Source organism: Cebus imitator, unplaced genomic scaffold (assembly GCF_001604975.1).
Source record: "Cebus imitator isolate Cc_AM_T3 unplaced genomic scaffold, Cebus_imitator-1.0 Scaffold7, whole genome shotgun sequence".
Classification (NCBI taxonomy): Eukaryota; Metazoa; Chordata; class Mammalia; order Primates; family Cebidae; genus Cebus; species Cebus imitator.
Genome location: NW_016107322.1, coordinates 9,341,590 through 9,362,000, shown reverse-complemented (window position 1 = coordinate 9,362,000; position 20,411 = coordinate 9,341,590). Strand labels below are relative to the sequence as shown.

General features: G+C 33.9%; 1 protein-coding gene across 1 annotated transcript in view; it reads right to left on the bottom strand.

Moving 5' to 3' along the window:
• Window positions 1–20,411, bottom strand: part of ROBO2 (roundabout guidance receptor 2) — a 1,330,354-nt gene that overhangs the window by 72,984 nt on the left and 1,236,959 nt on the right. Inside the window, exons 11-16 of the mRNA XM_037742645.1 lie at window positions 17,539–17,620; window positions 16,944–17,106; window positions 15,150–15,316; window positions 11,884–12,005; window positions 3,986–4,217; window positions 722–846 (exon numbers count right to left, since the gene is read on the bottom strand). Coding sequence (XP_037598573.1) covers window positions 722–846; window positions 3,986–4,217; window positions 11,884–12,005; window positions 15,150–15,316; window positions 16,944–17,106; window positions 17,539–17,620 — 891 coding nt within the window. The remainder of the gene's footprint in view (window positions 1–721; window positions 847–3,985; window positions 4,218–11,883; window positions 12,006–15,149; window positions 15,317–16,943; window positions 17,107–17,538; window positions 17,621–20,411) is intronic.

The window sequence follows — 20,411 nt, the reverse complement described above, 5'->3', positions numbered from 1 at the left end:
TTCAAATGTGTTCTAAACACAACACAAACAGAATCTTATTTTGAAAACTCAGACATACTCTCTGCCTTAAACATCAAATGATAGCAATGAAACAACAGACATATACTGTTTCTAAACAGCCAAAAATTCATCAGTTGAAAATGAGACAATCAACTGTTTTTTTTGTAAGTCAGTATTTGCAAAATGTGTTTCAGTGGCTTTTCTTCAAGTGAAATATTCTATACAACTTCAATAAATACACAAAAGTAGCATCTAGAGTGAGAGTTGATGCTGCCTGCAACCCACTCCACCTCTTTAACCCCTGAAGCATCTTTTTTTCTGAGCATGGTTTAAAAACAGCTCATGGTTTTTAAACAGAACATGGTTTAAAAAAGCCTCTTCTGCAGAATTCTAATAACAAAGATAAAACTCATTTTCTGGTCTTCACTAACAACCCTGTGTCCCATCTTTTTAAATTCTTGAGCTTCTAGAATCACACTATACAGAACACCATTTCACTAGTGTGGCTTAATCATTTAACTGGGTTTGTGTGATCTGTGACCTTGAACTCACGTTCTAATACCTATGCGTTTGTCTCATTCTCTGTCGCACAGAAATATAAATAACAACTTTACACTTAAACTGAATAAGAGACCCTTTAGAGATGTGCCTCATTCATGAGACACTGACATTTCCCTGGAAAACTTTATATGAGAGCTGTTCTTCTGTACCCTGGTCCTACCTTGTATTCTTGGATAATCCCATTCTGATGATCTGGAGGAGGAGGATCCCAGGAAACACTAATACTTGTGCTATTGTAGCTTCCAACCGTCAGTACAGTGACAGACTGTGGAGGGGCACTTGGGGCTGTAGAAGAAGTGATTAGAATAAATGTAAACTGTAAGCCTTGCTGTGCATGAGTGCTACCTCCAGAATATGAATATAAAGACAAGATGCAGGAGGCTCTGGCTTCCAAGAGTTCTGAATCCACACAGTGTTCCATAGCGACAGTTTTTTTGAGAGATATTCTTTAAATACAATATGTAGATTTAAAGTAAATGCAACAGCTTTTATAATATGCTCTCAATAACAGATTTAACAGCTAACATTCTAATAAGTGTTTTCTACCCGCCCAGCACTGAGCTAAGTGTCAGGTTTAATTCCCGCATTAACTTCAAGAGGTAGAAACAACTGTTATCTCAGTTTTACAGATGAGGAAACATGAGGTCACCGTAAGGGACTTAGGATAGTCAAACAGCAAGTCAGAACTTGAACCGGTGTATGTCAGATTTTAGAACCCTGATTATTTCAACTTTAATAAGCTTTCTAAAAACAACCACAACTTCTTCTAACCAAAATTATTCTGAGAGCACATATTCCACTATTTACCATGTGTTATTTCTGAATGGTGGCATTAATGACAGTTTTTTTGGTATGCTTTTAGTTTGTGCTTACTAAATAAAAATAGAATCCCAGCTATAAATGTCACAACACAGGAAAACCTTCTCTTTCTTCTACTGGGAAAAATAATTGACTGCTATAAATTGACCCATAAGTTAAGATTTAAAACTTATTTTAATGGACGGGCAAGGGACTCTGATGATAAAAATGAAAATAGTTCATGCTGGGTCAAATGTGAAATGGGAAGATTTTGATTTCTACAATAATTCTCTGCCTTTATAGTTTCTCCTATAACTAATTACACCCATACTGAGAAAAGGCAAGGGAGAAGCTCTTCCTGATTTTAGACTGCCGCATCTCTCATTTAGTGTGTCTGAGAACGAAGAAATAACAACTTTGTGGAAAAATTCATCTATTCTCAGTGAGTCTCTGAATTAAAACCACAGGTCGGAGTAGTTAAAATGATAGTATTATATAACATACCTCTTGAGCGTTTAAAATATCAAAGAATTTTGTGTTACTGATGGCTTTTTATATAAAATCATCAATGTTTGCATAGCTCTACACAGTTCAGCTTTCTGAAAATATTCTAAAACATCTTTTAAGAGCCTTACAACAGATATCCTATGTTTTGTAAATATGTCATGATATATTTCATATAGGTATAGCCATATTTGCATTGAGATATAGGACACGCACAGACACATGTTAACACAATACTGCTGTTTCTTATTCCTCCATGTGACAATATTGCTCCAAAGTATGGCACTATGACATAAATCCAACCACTTGTCTACGAGCCTTGTAGTTATTAAGTAGACTGCATTGAAAAATAAGACTTTCAGAACTGGTTTCTCATTCGCCTTGCTGCTGTCTTGGCGAGAACACCGTGCCTGCTTCCTGACAGGTCAATTATTCCAGGACCCAGCTTCTTTCTACAGATGTGAAAGAACCCAAATCGTCACTCATCGTAGCCAGACATAGCCCAGCTGAATTCCATTTGTTACCGTCACATAGCCACCGAAATTGGAGATGAATGTATACCCAACGGTGACAAATGTCTAATCCAGAGGAAAAGTCTAACTGCAGTGAAATTGATTTTGGAAGTAGGCTTCAAACAGAGCATTCTGTGTTAAGGTTACCCGCACCACTCATTAATACTACCAATTTGCAATATAGAGTTAATAATGGATAAAGATACGATGATTTTTACTTTTAAACATGTTAGCAAGGAGAAAAGATACTATCATAATTATTGGTAATTTTTTAACATATCCTAAAAGTTGATTAATGATGTCTTTTTAAATATGTGTTTTTGCCCCTGCCCATGTATCACCCTGCAAAACAATGGGAAAATGACATTTTTCTCACGTTGTGTAAGAAATGTATAATTTCAGGGCTCTTTGGTCAAGTATATAGATGTTAACATGGGCAACCTATATACATTTTCTTAAGGCTTCTCTTATTTGGTATGAAATACGTTTAGAGAAAAGGCTTTTTACAAGAGTTGTGAATACAAAGGCAGTACAAAAGCAGAATGGAGGGGTTTTTTCATTTGGAATTTCCTTTTTGTTTTTTTTTTAAACTTTGATAACAACGTATTATATCCTATCACAGAAGAGCATAAACCTCTCTGTCTTCCCACAAAAATTTTTTTTTTTTTTTTTTTTTTTTTTTTTGAAAGAGACACTACTAAATGAACTGGTGGAAACCTACATTAATCGCGTGTCCATCACAGACTGACTCTAACCTACCTTTAGGTAAGAAAAGATCTGGTTGGGCACGGTGGCTTATGCCTGTAATCCTAGCACTTTGGGAGGTAAGGCAGGTGGATTGCCTGAGTTCAGGAGTTTGAGATCAGCCTGGGCAACACAGCAAAACCTTGTCTCTACTAAAATACAAAAAGTTAGCCAGGTGTGGTGGTGTGTGCCTGTAGTCCCAGCTACTTGGGAGGCTGAGGCAGAAGAACTACTTGAACCCGGGAGGCGGAGGTTGCAGTGAGCTGAGATCAGCCACTGCACTCCAGCCTGGGAGACAGAGTGAAACAAAAAAAAAAAAAAAAAAGGAAAAGAAAAAAGAAAAGATCCAAAATGGGGAAAAAGAGGGAATTTCACTAAGAAGAAAGCTACTGCAAATATGCAAGTGACCTTCCTGATTAGAAATTATGGGTTTGACTGGCAGTGCCTACAGAAGAAAGAGGCTAATAAAAGAAAATGTCACACTTAACTATAACAAAAACAGAGTAGTGGCAATGAACAGCCTGTGTTCTTGAATTTCCAGTAGTCTGTCTTTTCATGATCCAAATGAGTTGAATCTACACAAAATATAGGGGAATATTTGATAATCCAATTCAAGTGAACTGAAAAACATTTGGTGCAAATGGTTACATAAGAAAAATTCAAAATTAATTACATCAGTGTCCCTTTTTTTCTGCTTGTCAGGTTCTACAGAATTATCAGAATAAGATGAGAAAATGACACTTCCTGGATTTACTTTTAGATGATACCATTCTGTTCCTCTAAGGAAGATAATACATAGGTACTGTAACAGAAATTGGTTTCATCATGATATGAGTTTGATTTATATTCAAAATCTGAATACTGACCTTCTTCAGTAGTACGAACCATTTTAGATTCACTATCCATTCCTTGGAACTCATTAAAATATGGCCGAACTTTAATTTCATAAGTCACCCCCTTTTTCAGGTTGACTAAGACAGCACTTCGTTCAGTCGGGACTTTGGCATCTAAATTCTGCCATGAAGATGTAGCCTGCAGACCTGAAGTCTGACGATACATCACTCGATAGCCTTGGATAAACTGTGGTTGGCGATCAACCTGAAAAACATTGTAAAGGGCGTTTGAAACTAAAGGAAAGTATTTTAAATATCACAACGGATTGATCCCCTTTTCATCTGTTCCGATTTTTGTCCTCATAACTATCACCTGAGTGATGTCCTGACTTTCTAGCTAATCTCTCAGCTTCTAATAACTCCTATCCTTTTAGAGTTTAGATTGCTCCCAAGATTATTTCCAAAATGAAGAGTAGAAGAACTCTCTCCCCCATTTAAAATATCTCACAGTATCTAAGATACCTATCTAATTAATTAAGTTTCCTTGGATTAGCACAAGGGCCTCTCAAAGGCCAGACCTGCCAATATCTCTAGCTTTATGTATCCTCTGCTTACCCTTTTTATGCATTCAACAATTCCCTTTTATATGGCTATATATGTAATATGCCCCTTGTCAGGGATTTCCATTCTCATCCTTTGTCTATTCACTAATATCATCAACCACTCAAAACACATGTTTTGGGTTCCTACTCATAGGTGCCAGAAATTCTGCTGAGCTCTGGGGATAAAATGGACCATGAAAATAGAGTCAGTCCCTGCCATCACGAGCTGAGGTAAGAAGGTGGAGTCCAGGTGGAGGGTCAGAGTTGTCTAATAATGACTGAACTATGGTCAAGTTACAATCATAATAAAAAGCATAGACAAATGTTCAGAATGAGAAGCACCAGGAGGTAAGAAAGCCTATAGTGAAGAGAAAGGTGACTGAGTCCGGAACGGGGGACAAAGCTTCCCTGAATAATTCTTAAGTGCTTAGATAGCAAGAAGAGCAGGATTTACCCAGGAAAACAAATGTGAGGACATCATGTATAAAATCTCTGTGGCTGCAAAAAGCATACAGCAGACATTAAAGCTGTAGAGCTAGAGCATTTGTATTAAAAGCATGTGAATGCTTATACTCATTACCAAATATAAATGAAAAACTTGTAATTTACCAAATTCTGACTTCTTTAATTTCCCACTCTTGACACAATTTGGCAACTTTTTTGATAACTTCATTTATTTAAGGCACAGTAAGAAGCTATTTTAAATAATAACCTAAGACAAAACTCATATCAAATAGAACTTTTAAAAAGTGTTTTTGTCTGCCATTGGCAATCACCTAAAAATCAAATAAATATAAATGCAAGATTAAGTAATGAAATATATTCTTCTCTTTATACATCTATTTTAAAGTCCTTACCAGAGTTTTATGGCTGTTTCATTAACAGGGAGAAAACAACTATAGCTTTTTAAAGTTATTTTTAAAAATTAAGCATCTTTTAATGCTTTGTCATGTTTTTAGAAACGCTTGATTTAAACAGAAACTATGACAGCACGTTCCGACTAATATCCCTTATCATAGCTTAATAGCCATAGTCTAAGAAGGTTTAAATTTGACATACTTCATTGTCAAAGTGTAAAGGTTAATGGAAAAGTAATGGAATAACCTCATTTCAGGAAGTTTGTAGAGAAAGAGGAAATAAAAAAGAGGATAGTGAGATGGTTATTAATTTCAGCTTTACACAAATTTCTTTATCCAAGAAATTTGAAATTTATTCAGCATTTGAAATTTGTTTCAACATTTGTGGAAATGTTGAAATTTGTCACCAGGTTATAAACAAAACATGTTGTTTCATGTATTAACTGCTAGCATCTCTTTTTTAGTTGCAGTCTTATTTTATTTATTTCTAAGTGAGGGCAGCAAATAAATATTAGCTAAAAATACTGGCTTTAAAAAGTTAAAAATGCAGACCCTCCATATGAATGCAGTGGAACAAAAGGAAATACTTAGAATGTTCAAATGTGAAAACTCCCTGAATTGAGTCTGAGTGTGTGTGTGTGTGTGTGTGTGTGTGTGTGTGTGCGTGTGTGTGTGTGTTTCTATGTTCTATGTATGGGTAAGTCCAGTTTCCCAGATAAGTCTCAACAAGTATGAATTTTATCTGCCACCTGACAGCTCTCTCACCTTCAAAGACTGTGGAGTTAGTGCTACACTTGTATGAGGTTATATCAAGAAAAATTGAGCCCAGGTCTAACATGGAAGCTGATAATCTGCAAGTCCTCATTCATGCTACCAGTTTATGTTTTTACCAATGGACACATTTTTTTAAGCAAGATTTATTCTGACACAATAAAATAAGGCAACCAAGACGCAAAATTTAAATTTATGAGAGCCAAACAGAGATGACTTTCATCAAAACTGTCAATGTTCAAAAAAAAAAACCCTTGCAGTATATGTTAAAACAACATTAAGCTTGCATTTTATAAACTTCTCTGCATTGGCTTTAAGTGAATTTATATACTGAAAGAAAGACATAACTCACAATAATAGCTTGTTAATACTGAAAGAAGCAAGCTGTGTTTTTAAGAAGAACATTAAGCAGCTGTTTCCAGATGAAGGGTGTCTGTAAATCAGGGTAAATTGGTTTTACCCATGTTTGGTTTTCATTAATTAAGTGTTTTAGGGATTTTATGAAGCTAATGTTTACTATAAAACATTGTTTTGCACACTTCAGTGTATACTATCTTCAGCTAGTATATAGTATGGGGCTTCTTAATAGTTAAATAGTTTAACTTGATTGTGTGCAGTGGGAATGCATTTTTTTTTTTTTCAGGAGGAAATTTGTTGTTACAGGTGGAAGCAGAAATGAAAATGTTGAACATTTACTTTAAAAAAAAATAGGTGAGATTTTTACTGGATGTGTGTTCTACCCCACTAACTGTTGGAGCTCATTTTGACAGGTGGTCATTTTCAAGTTAGGCCATATGTTGTTACGGGTTTTATTAACATTCTGATTACAAGAAGGAGGATTTTCTTTTAGAGTTGATTACAATCAGAGTCTGACCACAGATTCATGGGTTTATATAACTAAAAAAAATAGTGTTTTCTGAAACTTGAATTAAAAAAAAGAGTTGTCTTAAGGAAAAAGTAAAATGAGGATGAAAGCTTCAGCCATAGGTCTCAATTTCAATTAGAGTTCAACCTCTTAAGCTTTCTGAGTCTCAGTTTATTAATTTGACCACATAATACTCATATCTCAAGGGCACAGAAACAATCAAAGGAATGATACAACTGAAAGCATTTTGCAACCTTTAGAGATACACAATGATAAAATATAATTGTTAAGGAAGCAACAGGCCACAAAAAAAGAGGGCTTGTCTGTGGCCCTCAAATCAACATTTTAATTAACCTGTTTAAGTGTGATGCTTCGTATTTACCGCTTCCATTTACGACACAAAATAACACAACATCTCCATATAAAGTGAAAATTCAAAGTGAATTTTCTTTGATGGGTTTAGCTGCTAAGGGTCTGATCTGGTTTTAGCAGATTTCTGAAATTCTAGTTTGTTGGAGCACTCTTTTCCACCTCTGTGTAATAATGCTTAATGGGCAAAGAGTATGTAATTATTTTTGTCCTTGAACCATAAAAAGTCAAAAAATAAAATGAGAATAATCATTTTTCAGTAAGTGACTTATTGCTATTTTTTTTTATGGAACAGCAGGTTTCTTATCATTTATGCCCACCCTCATTCTAAAAGCAGTCATTTTTAGAAAGTAGCTGTTGCTAACTATTGCTACTTCAAGTTTAGCCTGGTGAAGAGGTTGGCAGTAAATGGTCTCCCTGGTAGTTATGTCTTGTTCCTTTGGTAATTAATCCTCCCAGTCACTGGGAAACTTCCCCAGCTGGCCCCAACCCTAATCATGTGGTGGGGAGTTATTTCTCCCCTCAACCCCAACACTTCTGTAAAGCAAATGCTAAAATTTTGATAATTTAAATAACACATGCATTTAATAAACTGAAATATTACATCTATAAAAGAGTTATGCAAATTATTTGGCCACTAAGCATAACCCAGTCTGACTTTATTTCACTTAATTTATCTCTTTCAAATGCATACTTATATCCCTATTACAAAGTAATAGGGAACACTATGTCATGATATTAACTGAATTCTTTCTTTTACTAAAAAAATTTAAAATGTATGAAAACAACTAATTTGATCAATTCAACAGTTATTGAAATAATACTTCATAATAGACACTTTGTTCTGAAAAACACAGAAATGAAAGACATTGACTATAGCCTTGCAGAAGTTACAGCCCATGAGGGGGACAGATATGAAAACTAGTAATGATAGTTTCTCGGATGATTGTGCGCAGTGCAACACATTTTGTTTTCAGGAGGAAACGTTGTTAGGGGGAAGCAGAAATGAAAATGTTGAACATAGAGATGACTATGACAACGTTCCTCTCCTGGAAGAACTACCAGTCTACTGTCATGCAATTTTGATCTAATGCTATTTACTCTTTAAACTCAGTGACTTTTAAAGTGATTAACTTCATAAACATAATAACTTTGATTCTTACCCAAACAATTTCCACATTTAGAAGCAGCTTAAAAGAATCCCCTTTGTAACTTACAATAGAATTGAGAACTTTTTCAATTCAGAATGAGAAAAATATGCTATGAAAAGTACAAAATTCCCTTGATTTTGTTAGTTTTGTGTCTACTCAAGGGTACTGAAAGGTAGAAAATGCATGGCAGATAATGCCCCTTACTATGCCACTGGAAAAATGATTAGGTAATTGTGTTCCCTTCATGAGAACAGAAGAATAGAAACGAATATGTGCAGAAAATAGAATAGATCTATGCAAAATTATATAAAAAATGAAATAAGAAAGAGTAATCCTAATCATAATTACTCTTAAAACATTATAAGCTTAGTCTTATATTTTAATAAAATATTACCCAATTTTCTACTCATAAACCAAGAATTTGATCATGTAGTTTGCTTTAAGGAGTAATAATATGGACCAACAACAAAAGGCTGAATAGCTAAGGCAATCCTAGGCAAAAAGAAGAAAGAAGGAGCCATAATGCTACTCAACTTCAAACTACACAACAGGGCTACAGTAACCAAAACAGCATGGTACTGGTACAAAAACATGCACGTAGACCAATGGGACAGAATAGAGGCCTCAGAAATAGTGTCGCACACCCACAACCATCTGATCTCCCATAAAGTTGACAGAAATAAGCAATGGGGAAAGGACACCCTATTCAATAAATGGCACTGAGATAACAAGCTAACCAGATGAAGAACACTGAAACTTGATCCCTTTCATACACCATATACAAAAATTAACTAAAGATGGATTAAAGACATACATAGAAAGCCACGAATATTTATCTATAGTTTATTTTTAAAGTGCAAAACTACAACAAAAAAGGCAGATTTAAGGTCAGATGATTAAAATTTTAAATCCTTTCTTTACCTATAAACAGACCTGTGATATTGGGAACATTGTTTAACCTCTGCATTGGTTTCTTTTTATGAAAGTACAGAATTACAGTAAACAAGTTTAAATGTTACTTTAGCTTCTTTTATTCTAAGACAATGCCTCTATATTTTCCCATATAGGTACATATGAGTGATTATGTCTTTTTGGTGCCTGAGGACAGAGTTAATAACTTAACTTTTGGTTGTAATTTCTGTCGATTATGTGCATATATATTTGTTATGGAACTTATCCCTGTGTACTGTCATTAAGAATTTCCATGTCTCTCTCAACTAGATTTGCATCCCTTCATACAGTACTCACTCACATCTGTAGAACACAGTAGGTCTCAAAAACTGCTTCTTGAACTGGATTTGTTTGGTGGAATTATTATTGAGAAAACATCAGAATAATTTTCTTCACTGTGTTTTATACTTTGCACACAACTACTCAAGAACTGATGAAAAATAACCAGTTTTCCTCTCAACCTCTTGCTGGAGTCGTTGATCAAAATTAGTGAAAGAGATGTTTCCCTAAAGTAACCTGGACTTCAAGGGAGAAACATCCAATTTTTTGACTTATAGTCTTCCCTCCACTTACATATCAACAAAATAACAACGTCAACATTAACAATGATAAATAGATTCTAAATAAACAACACTAAAATTAAAGTGAAAATTCTTCCAGCTATCCTTGACTCAAATGTCTTTAGTTACACAAGTCCTGCCATATCCTCAGAGGGCTTCAGGTAGATATACTCTTCTATTATCCTAATATATTTCCTTCTGAATTTTTAGAAATTCTATGGGAGGGAGTGTTTGCATAAATAAGAAGTTGGTACTATCTGGAGACACAGAGAAGAACATTACCTGACTCCTCTCAAAACACAGATACACCCACAAATACGCACACATACGCAAGTATTAGTAGCCTCTGCAGTGGCTACCATCTGATCAAAACATTCTGCGTTTTGAAATAACAGTGAGTATTTTGAAATAGGAGTGGGTATTCTGACACATTTAATAATGCCTGGCATTTGAACATTCTTGACATATATTTAAATATCAATTTATTTCTTAACACCCACTAGTTTTTTGACTACACATGTCAAATTATTAAAATCATATACATGTCTTGATGCTGCTATATACAATTCAGATTAAAGGACGCAAAGAATGGTTGACTGAAATTCAGAAGATAATGTCATCAAAATTAAAGTATTTTGTGCTTCAAAGGACACCATCAAAAAAGTAAAAAACAACGCACAAACTGGGAGAAAAATGTTTGCCAATTACATATCCAATAAGGCATTTGTATTTAGAATATATAAACACTTATAAGTCTATAATAAGAAGACAAACAATCCAAATTAAAAATGGACAAGGCGTTTGAATAGATATTTTGCTAAAAAAGTTCAATTAACACATGAAAAAATGAGCATGATTAGTCATTAAAGAAATGCAAATCAAAACCACAATTATATACCACTACATACTCACTAGAATGGGTAAAATCCAAATGGCAGATAATAATAAGTGTTGCCAAAAATGTGAGAAAAAATGACAACGATTTGAGAGAATTGGGAATGTCGAAACATTGCTTGTGAAAATAAAAAATGGTATAGTCACTTTGGAAAGCATTTTGGCAGTTCATAAAAAATTAAATGGAGAGTTACCAATATTACTGAACACATTGTAGATTTATATCAAGAAAAATGGAAACATGTATCCGCACAAAGACTTGTACACAAATGTTTATGGCAGCATTATTCGTAATAGAAAAAACTGGAGACAACCAGAAATCCATCAATTGATGAAGAAATAAACAGAATGTGAAATATCCATAAAATTGAATACTAATTGATAACAACCAGAAACAAAGTACCAATACATGCTACAACATGGATGAACCTCAAAACATTATGCAGAGTGAAATAAGAGAGACACAAAAGACCATATATTGCACAATTCTATTTATATGAAAGGTGTGGAATAGACAAATCTATAAAAACAGAGTAGATAAGTGTTACACAGGCACAGGATTTCATTTGGGGATGATGAAATGCTCTAAAATTAGATTTTGGTGATAATTTAAAAAGTCCCTAAGTGTACTAAAAATCATGAAGTTGTTCACTTTATGGTATGTTAATTATATCTCAATAAAGCTGTTAGAAAATTCAGAAGATAGAATATGCCATGTTTATATAATAATCAATCCTTACTGTGTTTATTCTAATAACTTTTTAATTTATTGAATTTCTTTATTGTCATTGATTACACCTGGATTTTAAATGGCAGGAATTTTTATTATCACGTTTTGTTTATTTGCATTTTCCATCTTTTGCTTTCCCTAAAGAAAGAGGTTACTATTAGTATTGCCTTCAAAAACTTACCGTCCACGTGACCTGAACAGTGGTGGGAGTCAGTACAACTGGATTATGAAGACGGACAAGGACATCTCCAAGTTCTTTCTGCACTTGCCTGTGGTCCACTCCTTGTGCTGGTGGGCTGATATCTGCAGTTAGATAAGAGAGTCACTCCCAGGTTTTAAAAATTCATATTAAAATTACAATTTATTTTATATTAGTCAATATTATGCCTTTAGAACTAATTACAGGGAAAAAAAACTGAAACCCTTTTGTGACAAAAAGCATTTAAGCCTACATAGATAAATACACCATAGCGGTAGAACATAATGAGAGATGATATTTATCTTTACTAAAAACATATTGATAAAAGAGTATTTATAATCCCTCATCCCCATTAAACTGCAGACACACTGTCGTATAAGATCATTTATTTTCTTATTGAAGGACAAAGTATAAGAAGTCTAGACAATCTAGAAAGATCTCTAGAAAGATAAGCTTTGTATTCAAAGATTTTCTGGATTTGTAAATTGGAATATATCTAAACACTGCTGCTAAGGAACTTGTTAATCTTTTGTCTCAATTTGCAGGTTGTATTTTCTCACTCCTTGACCTACTTCAGTCTGGGAGCATGGATGGAGAAACGATGGTGGAATAGGGAAGTGAATTCTGTCATTGGAATAGGGAAGTAGAGTTGGGGAGAGAGGGGAAGCAGCTCTTCAAATTTGCAAAGATACTTTTGGAAGAAATATTTATAATACTGATAACATGTTCTAAAGCAATACATTTTGAGCAATACTCTAATATCTGACATGAGGTCAAGCATCACTTTTTTGGAATGGGGTGTGGAGAGAAGGGAAGAAAGAAAGGTGATTTTTAAAATATTATACCCATAGTCACATATTGTTATGCCACCTTAGTCATCAGTCTCCTAAGTACTGCTCTATTTCTCCATATGATGGTTTATATTCTGTGTCCATTAAGAAAAAAGGATAAATTAAAGGCTGTGTCCATTAAGACAAAAAATGATAAATTATAGGCAGCTAAGTCCATCCAATTTATATTAAACATTGAAGTTTACACATACTCAAATTAATTTTTTAAACTGGTACACAAGGTTGTTGAATTGTTTTTCTCCAATTACTGTAATTGAGAAAAGAAGTCCAATTTAAAATTATTTATTTTCTTAATTCTGTTTTCTCTTATTATCTCAGGCTACAATGCAGCACTCTTGAAAAAGTATTTAAAAAAATTTCTCAGCTATCACTTAAATTGGGTACAATAACTTAAATTGGGTCATAAATAACTGAGATGATACTTAGGTAATTTTTTACCAATTCTACCTTTTTTCATTTTTAACATAAACAGTAAAATGAAATTTTACTTGATTTGGAAAAAAGTCCCTGTATGTGAATAATATTAATCTATGCCTATATAGGTATGTTCCGTTTTGCTGTTGATAATGCAAGCATTCATTCCTTTAATGAAATAAAAGATTTCTAGATTCTCTGTTATTTAATACCTTTGAAAAAAAGAGCTCACAAAGCAAAGTGTTATTTGAAAAGAAATGCTTTGCAGATTGCAAAGCTGCTGAAAGTGTGCTATCCAAAAATAATCCTGACATTCAGACACAAAACAGGAGTTTTCCTATTAAATATTTGTTAAGAGCACATAAGTCTTTTGCTCTATCTAGAACAAACGAGACCACAAACAACTTTTCATTAATCTTTCTTGATCTTTTCACTGAGAGTTATTTTATAAGTCAAGATTTAATGACTGGCATAGTTGTTGAATGATAGAAAAGGTCTGCCAGACACAATCACACTAAATATCTTCCCATTCTGATCTCTCTCTAGCTTTCATTGGCTACACACAAAAACTATTTCTATCCACATAGGTATAAATGATCTCGGTACCATAATTTCTTAACTTAAAATTGTACACTTCTTCCATTTTATGTTCAATAATATAATTTACGCACTTAATTCAAACACAGTAAAAAGCTACCTATCTAGGCAAAGTAAAATATAACTAGTTTCAGATCTTCGAATTCCTTGTTGTGCTTTTTCTTTCTCAAAAGACAGGTTCTTTACCTACAGGCCCTTTATCATCATGGAAAATTAATCACATTACTGCTTAGAGAACAATAGCAAAATGGCATTCCTCCTCCCTTGACTGTCATCATGTCAGCAATGTTACAAAGTCACGTGGTGACTTTATTTCACTCGATTTCTTTAAGGCGCTCTTCTCTGTTATAATAGCATGCTAGTTACTATCACTGAACTACATTGTAATTATAATAATATTTTATGGCTGTATGGTGCTTTTCATTGCATAAAAATACTACTTTGAATTATATCTTGCTCAAAGTCTTTTACAAATAAGAAATAATTAACCCTTTCTGAAGAACCCTGTGGGAAGTAGGTTATAACAAATAATAAAATTACCATTTCTATTTTATTAATTTCCTTCACCTACTTGTCAGAAGGGAAACTATAAGGTAGCATTGCACATTAAAGCTGAGACTCCAGTGACTTCTCAGTTTGAAGAGACAAGTAATAAAGTTGAAATTATGTAATCTTCCATTTTGAAAATATATTTTAATATTCTGTGTGTATTTTACATTATAGTCAAAAGAATTGTGTTCTTTAGAAAGAAAACTTGATTTTCTGCTTTCTGTTATAAATTGCTCCTTTAAATATCAGATTTAATGAAATTCATTGTAGCAGTGGTTGTAAAACTTATACATCAGCATCACAAAGTGGGATTAACACAAGCACTGAACCCCAACCTCAGACCATTGAGTTTGAGCCTGAAAATCTATATTTCTGATAGTTCTAGGCTATGCAAATGCTGCTAACCCAGAAACCATACTCAGAACCACTGCATCATAATAACAGAATTCTTGAACAATAGGAAATCACTTTTCTAACTCTATTTGGGCATCTATTCATTAAAGACCACTTTTCTGTTGTTGTATAATTAAATTTCAAGAAGGAGAAATATTTTCCTTCCTTTGAAATACAGTGAAGCTCTAATTTGGTAGATTCATTCTGTGTAGAAGTACCCAATTATTTTGTTTATTTTTTGCTGAATACACCCTGAAAACTCCAGAAAGAGGACACATCTCACCAAGGTAAACAGCAAGCTACCTTCTCCTTCCCTGGATAAAGCCTATTGAACCATCATAAAAAGCAATGCAGGCACATTTACATTTCCTCATCAATCTCCTTATTCTTAAATATCTGATGTTTCTTCTGAGAACCAGTCATGTTGACAGCTGTTGAAATTACCTTGTGTGCGCACAGGATCTGACATGGGGCTTGGGTCACTGAGACCTTGGGGGTTGATCGCTCTGACCATGAATAAGTAGATTGTATTGGGCCGCAGTCCTCTTACAGTATAGAGGGTGGTCTTTACATGGTTTGCCACAGTCTGCCAGCTATTGCTCACCGATTGGCTGAAACACCAACAGAAATTTCATTTAAAGAACAGTCATTTGAATGCTGGAAATGGAGTTGGATATCAAAGACAAAGGTTAATGGCTGAAAATTAAACACACACACACACAAAACACTTGAAGTGTTCAGCCCAATAAATGAAACATTTGGATGATTTCAGTTTATTCAACAACAAAGCCGAGCCCACCTAACGAAAGTGCCATGCACAACACAATTAAACTCAGCCCAGGAGATGTGACAGCCCTTTGCTAATGCACAGCAGCCCACTAAATGAATACCTGTAAAAGGAACAGAGGCCAAGATCACAACATCAAGTTTATACAATAAGTATGGTCCTTGTAAATGTATATATATTTATATATACCTTGAAAAGAATAAACCTGTAGAAAGAATAAATGGACTACAGAGTAAGTTATGCCAATACATTTTCCTGTTACAAGGTGTGTTTTCTTTTGCATCAATTCCGCATGCAATATTATAATAGAGCCTTCTAAAACTACATATCTGTAAAAGAAGAAAGGAAGCATGTAATGAATATTTTCCCTTGGTTACATTTTTAACAAAATTGTACATTACACAGTATTGTCATTTCTCATCTCAGAATGGCGAAATATCTCTGAGTCTGTGTGTGAGGACCCTTTTATAGCCAGCCACAGACGGATGCCATTTTTAGAACAGTTTGTCTAAGGTCAAATGTTACTTTTGCTCAGAAGAAGGGGAAAATGTAATTTTCAGGGCAGTCAGTTTATTTTTCTGATATCCTTAACTATCCAAGCATAAGAATTATAGAAACATATTATTTTTAAATTTGAAAGTTAAGTATCTAGCATTACCTTAAGAAATGATTAGAGAAGACTTAAAAGAAAGTGATCATTTGTCCTAATGTTTAAAAAGAACAGTGGTTATCCATTACAATTTATAATGCCACATAAAAGCACCTTTGAAAGGAAATATGAAAACACATTTTACTATTTGTGTAAACACATTGTCAAATTCTCATAGGACAATTTTGTGATGATATTTCTAATTTACATTTATATATTTAAATTTGCAACAATTACTTCAAATAACACATGAAAACGCCTTTTCCATTAAGCAACTAGAAGTACATGGAATAAATTGCTTAATTATTGTTGTTAATTGTCTTTCAGGCATATCTAACATATGTATATAATATATGGTATAAAAACAATGGGAATATTTTAGGTTATGCTCTAATTATTAGGAATAAAAATGCCAGAGTCCCCTGCCTCAATAAATGTTGCATAATTTCAAGACGTCCCTGTGCCTACACCTAATAAAATTATTTTCTACCCAGTTTTAATGCCTAAATTCTCAAATTAAATGCCTACAATGGCCTGGCTAAAAAATGAAGCTAAGTCATTGTGTTATGAATTGGATCCCTATAGACCTAGGCATGAATAATGCATATTTAAATCTTATAATTAAGTTATAAACTAAGAAAAATTAAGTATGTTCTTAAATAAAGTCAGATAAAAGAGATCAGTTCTTAAAATGCATTGATTGAACTTGTCTTTAATAAAAGTGCAGGATAGTTCAGGCGATATTTCAGAATACAGGAGCTAATGCAAAAACCCAATGGAGAAAAATGGAATTGTCCCATACCTGAAAGCCTCAATGATATATGCACTTGCTGGAAGGGTTCCAGGGGTACCTGGTTGCCAGGACAAGGTGACAGTGTTCTTAGTAACATCAGTGACCTGTGGTTTGGATGGTGGCCCTGGCAGGTCACTTAAATCATAATTTTTACTGATTGTTGCTCCAGATTCTATAGAGAACAGACAGAAAAAACTTCATTTCTGATTGCGTAAGTTGACAATACTGCCTTAAGAAGGAAGCAATCTACTAAAAGACTTGACCTAGACAGTGAGAAATTCATCTCCATGAATTGTAAGTATGTAAGTGAATATTTGCTTCTCCTACATGTTAATAAAACTAAGCTGCACTTTTACACATGATCACTAGAATTCCTTACATTTCAGAGGAAATAAAATAACAAGGTTATCAAGGACAAGCATATTAAATTCCACAAATGCAATGCTAGGTGCAAACTCATGCATGAATTAAAAAGTGGCAACGAACGTAAAGACTTAAATTAACATTCAATGAATTAAACTTTAATCTCCTGTTAACTTATTATTTGATATTGAGCTATCACTAAAAGAGGCTCAAGATTTCTGCTAATTTACCAAGTCCTCACCTGTCACATCCAGCACTGCACTCCAGGAAGTCTCTCCACTTGAACTTGTAGCCACACAAGTATAAGTGCCAGTATCAGAAATCTGGTGTGCATAAAAGGGAGAGAATTAAACTGTTTCAATCAATTTGTAGAATAATCACTTAATGACAACCAGGCAATGTTTAATTTCTTAAAGTTAGATGTATCATTTTGCTGTCCAAATTATGCATTAGAGTTAATTATATGCACACGTAATATATTGAAATAAACTCATATAATATTATTCATAACTGATCCAAACGGCTTTTAAAATCATATTTGTGCAACTCAATTGTTATTCATCTGATAAACTATGTGCCCCTCTCTTTTTCTTGCTCCATGGTAATACTCTTGCCTCTTAACCCCATTTTATGGTGGGGCTGTCTTACATTACCTGGTTGAATGAGCTGAATATACTTACAGGTAGAGGACAGGTGGCCTCCACAATAACACCCTTCTGGTATTTGTATCTTGTGTAATCTTTATTTATTCTGTCTCAAATAAACTATGTTCCAATGAATAAAATGTACCCAAGAAAATAAGCAATAAGGGGACCACACTTTTCTTTTCAAAGACACGGAAAAAAGTAAAGAAGAAAGAGAAATGTTTTTAAGGTAAATTTCATCTTTTAAAAATTTCAGAATTCACTTGTATGTAAATTACAGTAGTGGAACAATGAATAATATAAAGTATCATTTGAAAAAAACATGGCTATGGAGTGACCGTAGTTTCAAGCTGAAAGGGACCATGAAAATGTCCAACTTTTTTTTTGAGCACAATTGAAATTTGTCATTTCATTGATCACTTCAAATGGTTTTGTTATTCACAGAAGAGTGGCAAAAGACTTAAGAAAAACTTCATAATGTAATCAAGAATCCTCTTTTACAAATGCAAAAAGCAGAAGATTTTGTGATTATATTTTGAAAAAAGCCCCAAGATCAATAAAAGTGGGAACTCAAATTCTTTCTGTGATCAGGCCTTGTGGGCTTACACTGCAAACAACATTTACTCTCATCAATTTAGCGGTGAAGGAAAAGTCACGCTGGGAAGAGAAACCGATGACCAAACAAAATAAGACAAGGCACAAGATGTAGAATTAATATTCTGCGATGAACACCAGTCTAATTGTTGATGAACTATAGTAGTCCACTGAATATATCTGCTGGGTTCAAACTGTAAGTGTATTGATGACTCAAGCTTTCTTGATTGATTCTCAGGTAAATCATTAGTGCCTGGATGTTACTGCCATTTCACTACCTTAATCGATTTTAAATGTCGTTATGTATTTTAACTTAAGTTTCAGATTGCTCTGGCATGACATTCTTTGCCATATTATCTCTGTACAACTGTCTTCTATTACACAGAGGGATGACGGGGATAGCCATTGTAGAAAGAGCCATTTTTTCAAATGTGGCTGTGCACACATTACAGTCATTAGAAATCCTTGCATTTAAGAAGCATCACTCACAAACTAAATATAATGAGCCGAGGCTGGATCTTAATGGGATGTTCATTTGAATATGGTCTGTGAAAGAGTAAAATAATTTGCATTTTATTATGGCTGTTGAACTAAAATGTAGCACTTGTTATTACTTGCAAATGCTAAAAGAAAAGTATGTAGGTAATGCTTCTTAACTGCATCTCCTTGTCATTGTGTAGAGATACAAGTATGACATTAGCTGTGGTAGGTATGTTTTAATGAGTGCTGGAATATTCTACTTCTCAAAAGATAAAGATTCAGTTACCAATTAGCTGGCCTAGAAGAACACAGTATTCATCATGTTATTATTTTTTTTTTTTACCTTGCATTAAGTACTTTAAAAAAATAGTGAGACACAAAGAAATACAACCTGTGGAAACTCTCTTGACTGTGTGAGTGACCTCCTGTAAAGCCCATTTTTCTCTCCCTTTAAAGACAGTCATGTTCCAGGAAAAGAACGTTTTCATTTTGGAGTTTCTCAAAAACCTAAATTTCATTGCTAAAACTCAGCCTTGTATGACCATCATCACCGCATTTTAGTCCTTTACTTTTAAATATGTCTTTTCTGGTCAGGAGTGCTTCTCATTTTTTCCATCCTTGTCCTTTTACCATTAATAAATTGCTTTAAAAAGAGATTAATGTGTAGGCAAACTCCATCACCTACTTTTCTCCTTGTACACTTGGCTGCAGACAAGCCCCCAGGAGCTGGCATCTCAGAGAGACTGCTCAGAACCCTGTCAGAGGGCTCAAAGTTTGTTTGACATCATCAAGCACCCACCTTTAATTGCCTCTTTCAAACACTACTAGAAATCTTGACTACTCAAGCATACCCTTTAATTCAGTGATACAGTGAAAATGCATTAACCTCCATGGCCCAAGTCTGCCTTTAGCCCAGAGATAGAGGTTAAAGTGTTTACACAAAGAGAGTTGGCATTAATTTTTTAATAACTTCCATTTTCTTCAAAGGAGGTTAACAATTAATTTACAATAAATAAAAAGACAGGCTCAAAATATCTGTATTAATTCACTTTTCTTTTAACTTAATTTGGCCATATTTTTTTCTACTTCAAGGAATAATTAATGCCTGCTTCTCAAAAATTAAAGACAAATATTATACATACAAATTAAAAACTTATGTGTTCTTGTGTGCACATAGCAAAAACAGTCACTTTGTTTTGTCATATATATCTGTATGATATAGTGATAATCACATAAACCTATAATTGTAAATATATTCCCATCATAAGAGAAGAATATGCCAAATTGTTATCATTTGGAAATAAGTGTAGTTAAAAATGTTTGCCTTTCTTTTTAGCTCCAGAATGGGAAAATTCTAAAAAAATAGTTTTCTTCATCTTGTCTCTGAATTTCTACC